This window comes from Schistosoma haematobium, chromosome 6 (assembly GCF_000699445.3).
Source record: "Schistosoma haematobium chromosome 6, whole genome shotgun sequence".
NCBI lineage: Eukaryota > Metazoa > Platyhelminthes > Trematoda > Strigeidida > Schistosomatidae > Schistosoma > Schistosoma haematobium.
Window position 1 is genome coordinate 22,459,515 of NC_067201.1, and position 14,311 is coordinate 22,473,825.

A 14,311-nucleotide genomic window follows, 5' to 3' on the forward strand; every position below is an offset into this window, starting at 1 on the left:
CTGTTCGTTTGCCACAAAATTCACAACAATTATATTGCTCACATTAGCATGGCGATAAACAGTCTTCAGTTCTCTATAGAAACCACATGATGGAGAGTCTGTTACAGCTATGTAACAATCCAGTATCTCATTCAGACATCTATGTGTCATCGTTTCATCAAGTGTTGTCTTTTGAGTTTTATCTTATAGTTTCTGATATTTATCAACATCACAAATTTTATTCAAATCGATTTCTGCCGTGTGAAACGACGGTTGACTTTAAAGTATTTCCAATGCCCTCTACATTCTCTCTGTTCCAGTTCTTGGAAGATCAGCTCAAATAATTCGAATTAATGTCTGTATTCCAGTCATTTTTACAATCGATATTGATTTATAAGCTATACTGTTAACTGATATTTATGATCTCGTTGATGGTAATATTTCATTTCAAAAGTTCAGTGGAAAAGCAGCTGATGTATACCTTATCGAAATACAATAAATCTGATATCTAATTGATTACATGTTATCACAAATGTATCATGTATGTAGAATGAATAATTCAGTATATATTATGAATGTTCAATAAGACAAATAACTTTCATTTATCCTCTAATGATGTTGTTGTTTAGTAATCTATACTAACCTACGTTAACTATTACTGTAATCAATGAGTTTTCAGATCGATTCATTTCATTAGAAATCTAATAAATATATGAACAGTAAATATATTCAATCCACAAATCCTTTTTATCAATTAAATTAATGTCAGAATCATCAACAACAATCAATGTTATTGGAGTTGGTCTTCCAAGAACAGGAACGAGTAGTTTGAAAACTGCATTGGAAATACTTCTCTCTCAACCATGTTATCATATAATTGAAACGATGACGAAAAATCAGTATGATGTTGATAGATGGCAAAAATTGTTCAATGAAGCTCGAAAGACAAACCCAAATGAAATGGTGATACACAGAGGTTTGAATGAAATACTGAATGGTTATGCGTCAGTGACAGATATTCCAGCATGTGGATTTTATAGGGAACTAATGACTGTATACCCTTACTCGAAGGTATATTCAGTGTTATTTATGAAATTTCATGATATGTGTGAATTGTTTATTGTAACATAATGTAAATAATGAGACTATGTCAAAGTCTGTATGTGTTGTATTAAATCAACTGGTCGATCACATTTGGATGGATACAATAGTTTACTTACAAAATTATTTTAAAAATACTCTCATATTTTTGGAGTGAATCTTTTTCTTCCTTTCTTTCCTTCGGTCAACTGTTCTCATTGATTTGTTTACAACATATTTGTAAATTAGGAAGCATTTATGAGTTTCGCGCCTAAGCGTTGAACTACATTATTGATTTATCGATCATAGTAGACTTCAAAATTATGAAGTAATCAGTATTCCTACGTTTGAAACTCCAAACCATCGTGATTGAACAGTTTGTTGCCAACCCAGGTGTCACCAGGTTTCGATGCTGTTTGTTGTAACGGCGGTAAAGATTCCCAGTCCAAGTGAATACTGGTGATATTCTTGAGTCCTATGAGCATAATATTTAAGTGGATTAGTCGTAAATGTTTATCAAGACAACATCATTCATGCTTACTTCAACCAGTGGTGAACCTCATAGTTGTTCTAGTGAACTGGAATGATATTTGATGATTTCTGACTAGACTAAACGAAAGATAACTGATGAAAGCATCAAAACCTTGGAAAGATATACACTTGCCCAACTGCCAATGAGTACATTAATCGAAGCTATCTCCTCGTTTTCTCAATAACACACACTGTTTTATTTTAGAGGGTACAAACAAGTATATTCACCCACTTGAGAGGGTGGATGATGACTTCTCGCTTCGAACATATTTACTGTATCTGGCTGTCACTTACTCATCACACGGATATCGCTGTTACATAGCCATTGCCCCCTGAAGTTTGTGACATATATATATCAGCATTAGCACTCTTTCTCGGAAGGCTGATAATTACCTCATCCCAGTATTTCCAACCATAATTTTTTTATGTTTTCAACCTGATAAACTGGGTCGCCAATTTCATTAGACATAGGGCAAACATTTTGTCAGTTTCTTGTGCTTACCCAAGCGCGTTCGCTTTGCATATACCCACACACGTGAACCAAACAAACCGAGACACACGCAGTTCATATGCATAAGCATACAAACTAGGCAGCTCGCAAGAATTTAAAACCGTTTATTCTCTTATTACTGCATATCACACTATTAAATGATTATTTCACTTGAATTTTATTCAATGCTGCAGTTTGTATTGACGATTCGTGATAAAAACGACTGGCTGTCAAGTCTACGACAAACAATATTGCCGAAAACCAGTCATTCACACACACTAGTGGTGGAAAAAGTCAAGCATATACTGGGACTTGATGCGCGATTCGTTAAAATGGCATTTGATTCACTGACATTCGCATTTCGTAAAGGTGAAATTGACTTTGATGATGATGCGGTGCTATTAGAATGTTTCGATGAATATAACGAATTGGTAGTTGAGAGTATACCATCAAGTCGCCTTCTAATACATAAACTTGGAGATGGTTGGGAGCCCTTGTGTAAGTTCTTGAATGTGAATGTACCTCGCTGTGTACCATATCCTCATGTCAATGATCGGAACGAAACACAGAAGCGTGTTGATTTGCTCAAAGACATTGGTATCCTCTGGGACCATTAGACCACGTTGTCTTAGAAGAAGTCGTGGGGTCTGATTATCAGACGTTTGTAGAATATAATCGAACAGATCAGATAAATTTATTTAACGAATAAAAGACTGAATAACATTGAGATCTTACTTGTTTTGTATAATTACGGAATATCATTCGGAAATATTCACGAAGATTGCATTTGTAGAATAATGGTATACCTCGATATCAGTACTGCTCTAACAATAGACTTAATCCTTAAATTGTAGACTTGCCATGATTTAACTGCCTAATCTATAAGATCTTACTTGACAGTCACAGCATTGTCTGCCCTGAATCATCTTATTGCAACAATCATCAATATATGATGAAAAACACGTTTAGGCTGGAGATAGAACCGTATATTCGATATGGATAAAAAACTGTTACTTAAGTATGAACACGCCTGCAATGCCGACCCATGCTATCCGATCAATTCGAATTAATCGAATTTATTCTTCCCAAGTTCTCCATCGTTGAGTTTTTCTCCGCGATAAATGTTGAATACCTATCTTCCTGGTCGTCTCGTGTTCAGCAATGAGGATTGTGTGGTTTGAGCCCAATACCACTACACACTCACCACTGGGTGTGTTAGTTGCAAAGTTCACTTCGTTTGCTAAATCACCTATACATGTCATTTATAAGTCACACAACAAACACTTAGTATTTATAACTGCTGCAGTTACTTTGAGAATTAACCAGTTGCAGTGGAATAGACATCGTGAAACGTGGAATTAGGCTTCACTTTGTACTGCTCATAAGAATTTCAGTGAATACATTTCGTTTGATTATTTTCGACAACGAACTCATTTGTTGGACGGTGCTTCATATTTGACATGCTAACCGATTTCGGTTACAAAATATGAATTTTGGAAAATGTAAACTTCACCAGACACGAACTGTCACGAAATTACAAAACTGAACTTAAAATGTTTTTTCGAATGTAAGTCCCCTTTGGAATGTACACTTTTAACTTAACTGGAGACTAGCTTATGAATTCGAAGTATAACGGTAAGTTAAGTAAACGACGACCACCAAATGTCATGTAAGGTGATTGTTACACTACGAAAATACCCGAATGAGACAAGTGATGACTACATTACACAGTTTTAGGAAACAAAATGTGCTCAGGTGAAAGATGAGTACATGACTACAGCTTCTCTAAGTTTGACGTCTGTTGAAGTGACACTGAAAATTATGAATCAGTTAATCGCTATGCTGAATGTTATCTTCTCATAAAATGAATCTTCAGAAAAGCAATAACATGTTAAAGTCATTTGATCTGTAATGGATTACTGTGCTGACCAATTATTGATCTTTCACAATTTCGTTTCGATCATTATGGATCTTTTGTTCGCATTTCTGAAGGATCCTCACAGATTGTCGTTCATAGAGTTCATCAGCTTGACAAATGCTTTCAGTACGTGAATTTATTATTCCATCTGGATACAATCCAAATATTGGAGATTACTGACTATCATCATGTCCTTTGTCAATTTGCAGTCCATATGGCTGGTTAATTGAATAAATCTAAGGGATTTCGTCTGCCTACTCTCCTCCTTCCTCTTTATTATGGTAGTCGACTGGATTATGAAGACCTCGACATATGAGGAGAAGCACGGAATACGACTGACAATTCAGAACCAGTTAGAAGATTTGGACCTAGCCCTTCTATCTCATACACACCAAGTGCAGATGAAGAAAACTGATGTAGCAACAGTTTCTGCATCAGTAAGCCTCAACATACACAAAAGAAAAAACAAGATCCTCAAATGCAACATGAAGAACACCAACGCAATCACATTTGATGATAATGCTCTGGAAGACTTGGAATGCTTCACGTATCTGGGAAGCATCATCGACGAACAAGGAGAATCAGTTACAGACATACGGGCGAGGTTTTGACAAAGTAAGGGCCATATCACTACAAATGAAGAACGTGTGGGACTGAAAACAACTGTTAACCAGTATCAAAGTTGATATCTTCAATACGATCATCAATATAGTTCTCTCGAACTGGGCTGAAACGTGGAGAGCAACTTCAACCATCATCAAGCGAGCGCACGTATTTATCAACAATGGTCTACGCAAGATACCCAGTATCCGTTGGTCGGATACCATGATTGACAGCCTCTTATGAGTGAAGCACAAAACAAGAGGATATTCTTGAATGTTGATCAATAGACATATGTTTTATCGATTGTGGTTTGAAATTATTTGCAAATCTGAGTTATGCATTCAACCATGATATTAGTAAACCACCGCCCAATAAGTATATAGTAGGTTAGTCGATAGTGTTTTATACGTCCATAACATCACTGACGTCAAAAATGAAGTGAGCTAGGTGTCGAATCATCGGTTTAAATAATATACACTCAGATCAAATCTCGAAGGTTCCAATTTGACTACTGACTAACTTGTGGCTTGAAATTTACGGGGTATTCCTTACCAAGATAAAAAGACTGTCTAATAGTTTTGATTTATGATCGGTATGCAGACAACTTTAGTTTAAAGTGTAGATTACATATAATCAATTGTAATCAACCTAATGAATAATTCAGCTAGTATTTCTTATAAGTGGTTTGATATTACTCGTCAGTTCATCATTTATTGATGTTCTTGTTGTTCTTGTGAGTAGGATATCAAATGAGAATATTGGATTGTTAGACGTAGTTTATTGACATTTTGTCACTATCATTCACCTTAGCACTATAAATTGGCTAGTGTACATGTAGGATGTAATAAAGCGGAGGGAAGCTGATCTTTGATATAATCATAGTCTATGATATAAATGACTGCAAGTCTTTTACTAAGAAACATATGAAAAATATTAAGAACTTCAACAAAGTCAGATCATGGATGTTATGCTGAACATCGTTCACGTTAATTTACTTCGGAAAATTTGGTATTTTCAATAAACATCCCACTGATATGATCCAGACTTATATTGAAATTAAAACAAACATTACATTGAGTGATCATAGTAATGAAATGAAAAAGAAAGTTTAGAAAAAATTTCGGTAAAGCGTATTTCTTAACCAATTGCACAATGTCCATCACCTCAACATATACACATAGTTGTAACGATTATCCCATGTTTGGAAAAAAATAGATGAAAATGTGATTTGATTTCTAAGCAGAACTGAAAAAAATGGATAGAAAATGTGATGAACAATATGGTGAACCTACAGTTGACTGATTACTGATTTGTGATCACTTCCTTTGTTGATGACTGCTGAATAGGACTAGTCCTGAGTTAAATGTCTTCTGATAACTATGTCCAATCACTTATCTAGATAAAAATGTCAAACGATCAACCAGAGGGAATTGTAGATATCTAGCAATATAAGTCGAGATAAATACCTTTCACAATTATTAATTCATTAACGATCTACAGACTAGTTTATCTGATTTTAAGATGCATGATTCATTTTTGGCCAAGTTATAGTACACGAATGTGTAATTCGAAGCAGATGGATGGTGGTTGGGACTTGTAAATTAGTGGGTGAAATAAAAAAATTCAATTACTGTACTATCAATAAACATCAAAATACGTAAAACTACTTTTTGCTTTGAAATGGCGATTGACTGGACGATAGACTGGCAAGTGATTCAACACTTTGACATGATAATGATAATTTATCTTGGTTGAATAGAATGCTTTATTTACACCTACGTAATAGTTTGAATAATGTTTATCGGCAGATCACAAAAGTACAGTTGCTGCATATTCAAATTTCTAATCTTCAATACTGACCATCATCCATCTATACATAGTGATATCGCAACGGAAATTACATGTATATCAGATAATTCTCTCTCAGAATGTTTTCACTCTGTGATAACACGTTTTTGGCATTTGATCTGTCCTCAGTGATCATCAGTGTTCTGATTGTATATAAATATCAGCTATCAGTTTCATGTAATAAACACATTTTGTGGCTGAAATGATATCAGACAATTCAACATCACTGTTGTTTATTGGAGCTGATCTACCCAGAACAGGAACGACGAGTATGGAAGAAGCACTGGAAATAAGTCACTCTCAACCATGTGATCATGTGACTGAAATTGTGACCAAGAAGCATTGTGATGTTAGCAAGTGGCAGACACAATTCGATGAAGCTTTCAACACGACGTTCGATGAAACAATGATACACAGAGGTTTGGGTGAAATGTTGGATGGTTATGTAGCTTTGAGCGGTGTTTCGGCATGTGCGTTCTACAGAGAGCTGATGATTATATATCTGAATGCAAAGGTAGGATCAGTGGTATTTTTGAGAAGTGTTTGATTATCCAATGATTTATGACAAATTTACAAGCAAAGACTCTTTATTTTATACTATCATTTCAATTCAGTGTGACCGTCTCATTCAAGAGTGACTTAATTCCGATCTGAAATAATCACAAACTGGATGATACGGATTTGCCAATCACACAAACTTATGATTTGTTTGTGTTTCCTCCCATGAATCAGCAGTACACTTCACACATCCGTCACTGAATTGAACTTTGAAAGTACGATGAAAATCGGGCACTCGTTTGCCATTTGAGAGATTGATTGACCTGTTTCTTATTTTCAAATTGTTGTCGAACCGTCAGATTTGTGTTTTTCGAATGAATACGTCGATTATGCTAAATAAAGATTGTCGAAATCTCCAACATTCGACTATTAACTTAATTTACAAAAGTTATTGTTTATCTTATTGTGTAGTTATAGACAGTTGTCACAAAACTCCAAAGTTTTGGAGATTAACTTGTTAACGGGTATGAGGGAATTAGTAAGTTTTTTGTTATCCACCACCGTTGATATTAATAACTGAATATCAGTGACGTGAGACAACATAATTTCACTACGTCTTACGTACATATACTTGGTTTGTCGATGTTTATGTATATCTGTATATTCAGCAAATTACATACACAGCAAATTACATGCCTATGACTTTTGTATTGGTATTTTGCCTGTTTCAGGTCATATTGACTGTATGCGATAAAAATGCTTGGTTCTCTAGTGGACGACGGTCGGTATTGCCAAGGTCAAACGATCCACACTATCAGAAACTAGATAAAGCGACTCAGGCATTGCATTTTATTGACGAGAAAAACAAAATGGTCGTGGATTCACTGAAATATGCTTTTCAAAAAAATGATCTGAACATTGATATCGATGAAGTTCTGGCCGCTGCCTTTTGAATAACACACTGGATAACCTCTTTATCACTCACCCAGTGTTTTTTCTTTAGTGAAAATTGGACCTCCATTCCCCCATGTTGAAAACCTCGCAGTTGTTCATGTTAACTCATTAGTGATTAACTGACTCATAGGCACAATGATAATAATTCATTTAGATACGATCCGTTTGTGTTTGTGACGTTCTGTAAGCACTGTGTCAAAGAACACACATACGTATTGATTCGGTCGAGAATTTCATTATAGTGGTCTTATTTTTACAAGTGCTGACATCCCAACTCATCCGCATCCATGTTCAATAAGCTAAATTCAATACGTTTTCGAATATCTTAAAACCAAATACAGAATGCTGGGTATACTACCGATTTAACACTGATATCTGATGATCAACTAACACAATAACGCTGGTTATCAGTAGCCCGCTAAAATGATCTTGAGTGGTTTTGCGATCTTCATTCATTCATTTAAAATCACTGTCGCAGAATTATGAAAAGTCCGATGATGATCTAACCGAGAACAGTTAAATTTGATTATATGTATTATTTTGATTTTAAATATGAAACAAGATCATATGTCATATAGGTACATATGTTGTCTTGAAACATATATATATAGATCGCTAAGCACAGTAAGATGAGGCAAAATCGTCCACAGTTGTTTAGGTTCTGATTTAACGAGTAAATATCACTGAATACAACAAATGTAAAGGAAGATACATTGAGAATAAAATAACTAAATACCCTTACACAAACAGAATTCATGAGAATACGTTAATGTTGACTGTGTGAAATACACAGTTAATCGATATGAGGACAGTGATTCTGATTATCTTCCTCTCACCATTGTGTTTCGGGATATGGGTCAGTAATAATTCACTAATAAATGTTTCAAATGTAATAGACTCATTTGTATACATAAAAGTAGCGCATATCACAATGAAGAGGCTCAGAGTTGGCTATATGCTTAAAATTGATCCAATCTACTTAATATTAACAAGTAATATGGTGGGATACGCAAAAAAAATGAGATCTGTTAAACACTAAATCTGACCCAATTAACAAGTACATTTAATAAACTTACAAAACATAAAAAACAAACTAATATGTGCAAGTTTTCTGTCCTTCCCAAAGGTATCGAGGAAAGGCGATTTCTGAAGCTCAGCACAAGTGATAGACAATAATGCACATTGAGATTGATCAATGTTTAAGAAATGTTTTCTAAACAAAATAATTTTCAGTCAAACCATATGACTGATTACTCCAATACAAACTGTGTGAATGAATTAAGTACTTATTGACTATACGATGAAATATGTTAAAGCACATTATTATAGAGAGTTGAACCTGGATTACCCAACAGACGTAACACCCGAAATTGTGTTCTTTTGTTAGGTTCGTTAACCTTGAGGATACTACTGATTCGACTTATTCGGAACGGGACGAAGGCTCAGGATTTAGAGACTCAATAGACTATTCTGGTCCGTTGTCTTCGACTCAGCTAACTTGATCAATAAGTCTTGGTAAGGCGTAGAAAGTGTATTCTACAAGCAACAGCAGATACCAAGTCAGGTCAGGCAGATCAGATCAAGCATACAAGTCAAGCGTATTTATACAAATATATATCGATTTTGTCATAGGAAATTTTTTAAACAATAATCAATGAGTCATCAATTGTCTGCTATTTAAAAATTTAATCGATAAATTCATCAACTGACTGCCGTTCAAATATTTAAACATTTAATCGATATGATAAAATTACAAAATATGAGTTTGGGGGATATATCGGCCCCCAAATATATTATATCTGAATAATAGAAGTATCGAATTTATTATTATTAAGATTCTAATTACAAGGAGTTATATCCCTAGTGGCAAAACGAACGGTTGTCCTATGGATCAGCTTGATGTGTTCAGTTTTGTTACAGTCGAAACCTTTACTTACTTACTTACTTACTTACGCCTGTTACCAACAGTGGAGAATATGCCGCTGACCGGCATTCTTCAAACCACTCTGTTCTAGGCCTTTCATTCTAGTTCTATACAATTGTTGTTCATTCTTCTCATGTCTGTCTCCATTTCTTGGCGTATTCTGTCCTTTGGTCTCCCACTTCTCGATTAACCTTGAAGATTCCAGGTGACAGCTTGCCTTGTGACGCAGTTGGGTGATTTCCTAAATATCTGTTCTATGCACTTACAGAGCCTATTCCTGATTACTTCCTCCTCTGGAATCTTGTTTCTTCTCTCCCACATTAGATTGTTGCTTATAGCGTCTGACCAGCGGACCGAGGTATTTTGTGTAGACAACTATTAAAAACACTTGTATCTTCTGGATGATAGCTTTCGCTGTTCTCCAGATTTCGCTCCATACAGTAGGACTGTCTTGATATTCGCAACAACCTTAGGGGGATTCGGGCGAATTTTTATCGTAAATAGTATTTACTGAAACTGCCCCTCATGTAGGAGAAAAAGCCGCCGACAGAGATTCTCTTATTAAATTTCTACTGAGCTCTCATTTCTAGCTGTTTCCATTTGCTATTCAGTGTTTTGATGTGCACCTGCTTTTCCCCATCTAATATGTCCTTGAGTCTTCCTCTATTCCTTAGGACTCCAGGATTCCAAGCTGAGGATTACCTCATAATGCAGTTTGAACCCTACCATGTGTGTCCCGTCGAGCGCCAGTGTCTTTTTACAATTTCCTTCCGAGCTAAGAGCTTACTAGGTTGTTGCTGACGATATCCGACCAACAGATCGGTAGTGTCATGAGTAGACAATTGTTTATAAATACATCTGCTTGTTTGATGATGATTGGAGTGGTTCTGCAAGTTTCGTATCAGTAAATTACAACCAACTCGACGTCTGTAATGAAATTTCCGACTTTGATGTTGGCTGACAGTGGATTTCAGTCTCATATGTTCTTCGAATATGTATATGCTGTTCTTGCCTTGCCAATACGTGCCTTTACGTCAGCATTAGATACCCTTTGTTTATCGATGACCCTGCTCAAGTACTTAAGACTTTTCGACTATTTCGGAGCTTGTTCACCATATTTGCTGTAGTTGGTGCTTTCTGTGTTGTATTCCAGGATCTCGTCTTTTCTCCTAAGCGTGTTGAGGATAAGTGCTGTATTTGTCGGTGTTTATGGGATAGCAGAGCTAGGTCATATGTGTAGTTCAAATCTTCACGCCTCTTCCAATCTGTCCATTATAATCTTGCTTCCGCTCTATCGATCTTGACAAAACACGACCACGAGAAAAAGGAGAAAGTGGAAACGTGAAGGCACTAGCCGGTCGTTTCAAGCAAGTATAGGACTCCTCAGCAGTGCGCATCCACGATATCGAGTGCATGAGTTGATCGAAGTTCGACATCAAAATGCCGGCTAAGTGGTCAAGAGGTTGAGTGCTTGCGCGCGAAACCGAGGTTTCTGTGTTTGAGACTCACACGCAGGATTGTGGGTGCACACTGCTGGGGAGTTCTAAAAGAGGACGAAACGGCTATCCAATGTCTCCAAGTTTTCACTGGCGATGCAGCTTACATAAAATTATGAATTCGACTAATTAAATTATACATCTAGTAAAATATTACTGTTCTCAGCTAGATCATCATCAGACTTTATTTAATTATGCGACAAAGATGTTTAAATGAATGAATGAATGAATGAATCCAAATCGTACGACAAAACAAGGTCATCTCAGTGTGTTAATGATGATAATGACAAAAGGATTTAATGAGTGGGTTTTATCAGCAAAAATCGTAAATTTTCTCTTCACTGACACTTTTTACATTACGACTATACCTAATGATAAGAATAATTAAGAATAGCTTGATAAAATTCACAAACATTTCGACGAGTAATGTAAATCAATTGTAGAATAAATGAACCTAATGACCGTTGTGTAAAAATATGTTTCATATAAAATATATGTCTAGTCAGTTTAGGAATGTAGACCATCATCAATGAGTGAAAATAGACGAAAAACGACAGAACTAGTTTGTCTTGTCGTCTGTCATTTATCTTCTAACCAACGAACTAACTGAGATATATGAACCAGTTTTAACACAACGCCAAGTTTGCCAACATGATTAACCAAGGGACGAAATAAACCCTGATGAGAAATTGTGAATGTATCATTTGGATAATCGGGAATACGTTGTTCCTTGAATGACTAATGTTGATAAAAATTTGTGATAGAATGGAGTTGCTAATCGATTTCTCATTGAATAGTTTTAATAAATTTTTGTTGTCCGTTTGTAGTATCGTCTGAGCGCGTATTCTAGTTCTGGCTGTCTGGGTCAAATGCTTTGTGTGTTTAAATTAAAGAGATGAAAATATTCAAACTAGATCAGTTAGCCACATTGAAGCTACCTTGATTCATTATCTACAGTAATTTCGTATTCGTCGGTTGTGCTCATTATTTTGATACAAATTAGTCTAGTTCAACTGCTATTCTTCATGTATAAATATCTTAATAAGCGACTGTGTAGTCAGATATTTATTTGTAATGTAATGGGCTAACGAATATCTCAGAGATATTGAAAGTTCTTATCTTGCTTTGTTCTCGTGTTATTTTAATTCTCCACTTCCATGAATGTGTCAGTGTCCATAAAACGTTCACCATGAATTACACATTATATAGATAAACAATGATCACGGTTAAACGGACATAATCACTTCATATTTGTGGAACGCTCGTTTGTTTACAAAGAAATTTTGAAATACGTGATACCGATCGATAAAATAAGATTAATGTTTTCACTGAAATTAAACATTGTAATGCACTGATTCCTGTTTATTTGTTTTTTTCATGTCTTCCTTCAGAGTTGAAATTATGTCGGAAACTCTAACATCATTATTAGTTATTGGAGCTGGTCTGCCAAGAACCGGAACGACCAGTATGAAAAAGGCATTGGAAATAATTTACAATCAACCTTGTTATCATGGTTATGAACTTGTGACCAGAAAACAATGTGACATTGCTAAATGGCAAATGCTTGTCGATGAAGTACGAACGACACGTAGTGAGGGGAAGATACATAAATGTTTGAGTGAGATATTGGATTGTTATGTGGGTGTGACTGATGCTCAATCATGTGCATTCTACAGGGAGCTGATGAGTACATATCCTGATTCAAAGGTACGGTAATTGGTATACTATTATGATTTACGATTTTTGAGAGTTAATACTCATGTTTGTTGGAGGAGACGAATCCTGTATGTTCAGCCTAATGAATGTTATGACTAAGGCACATTGACACTGCACTGAATCTACTCCATTTCTAAGCTATAAACATTGTGAAAGTCGTGTATGACTATTCGTTATAAAACTGTAATGAATGGTTTAACTCGGCTGCTGAAGGTTATTATTTATGCACTTATAACATTGAAGTTATCCCGAAAATTTACTCAATTGCTCAAACAAACGTGATTCCTAAAACAGACCAAAATAATGTTTTGGTATACATCTTTGAATGATTTTTGAAATGTGCTATTTCTATATTTATAATACCTTATTATATCACAGATTTCTTTTTATATAGGTTGTACTAACGGTTCGCGATAAAAACGATTGGTTGGCTAGTTTCCGACAAGTGGTCATGCCTAAATCAGATGATCCACGTAAAATACACATGGATGAGGGGAAAAGACGTGCAGGGATCCCCATTGAATTGGACATACTGCTTACTGATTCATTGAAACTAGCATTTCAGAAGGAAGATATTGATTTTGATGATGATGCAATGTTACTTGAATGTTATGAAAAATATATCAAAGCTCTTCAGGAAAATATACCATCCGAACGCCTTCTAGTACATCGATTTGGAGATGGTTGGGAACCATTGTGTAGATTCTTGAATGTGGATGTACCAGCTAACATATCATACCCCGAGGCTAATAATCAGTCTGACTTGCAAAGGCTACGGGAATTAATAAAAAAGTGTGGATCGATTAAGGAAGTAGCTAGAATGCATCCAAGAATTATATGAAATTGAATTAAACGCCTAATGTGTTAAACCCTGATGTTATTATCAGCTAACAAATAAATTGTCATAAAGCTTTGACATCTATCTTCTTATTGACAATCATAGCAATGTTAGTGAAATATGTAGTCAGTATAATATACTATAATTTTGAATTAATTCATTATTTTCTTGTCACACATCACTATGTACATCGAAACACCTTGTTTATAGCAGTCAAATAACTGAATGTAGGAATGATGTTATGAAGGTCGTCACCAAAAGATTCAGGTTTGTGAGGAAATATTTTGATAGCATTTGCGGGTACAGTGGATGTTTTTGAGCAAAGACATGAAAATATCGATTAAAGTTATACAGAACAAGATAGATCTCGAAGGTATTCAGTCGTTTATTCTACAAATAAAATTATCTGATCTGTTTGACGATGTTCTGTTCGTAG

General features: G+C 35.4%; 1 protein-coding gene across 1 annotated transcript; it reads left to right on the top strand.

Moving 5' to 3' along the window:
- Positions 1–691: 691 nt before the first annotated feature.
- On the top strand, positions 692–13,980 carry MS3_00008804 (uncharacterized protein; the record flags this gene model as incomplete). The annotated part of the gene is made up of 7 exons (XM_035733041.2): positions 692–698; positions 749–1,050; positions 2,275–2,677; positions 6,662–6,963; positions 7,679–7,743; positions 12,713–13,028; positions 13,432–13,980. 7 exons carry the CDS (start codon positions 692–694, stop codon positions 13,876–13,878), a joined length of 1,842 nt encoding a protein of 613 aa, XP_035589859.1. The 3' UTR covers positions 13,879–13,980.
- Between the last annotated feature and the right edge of the window lie 331 nt (positions 13,981–14,311).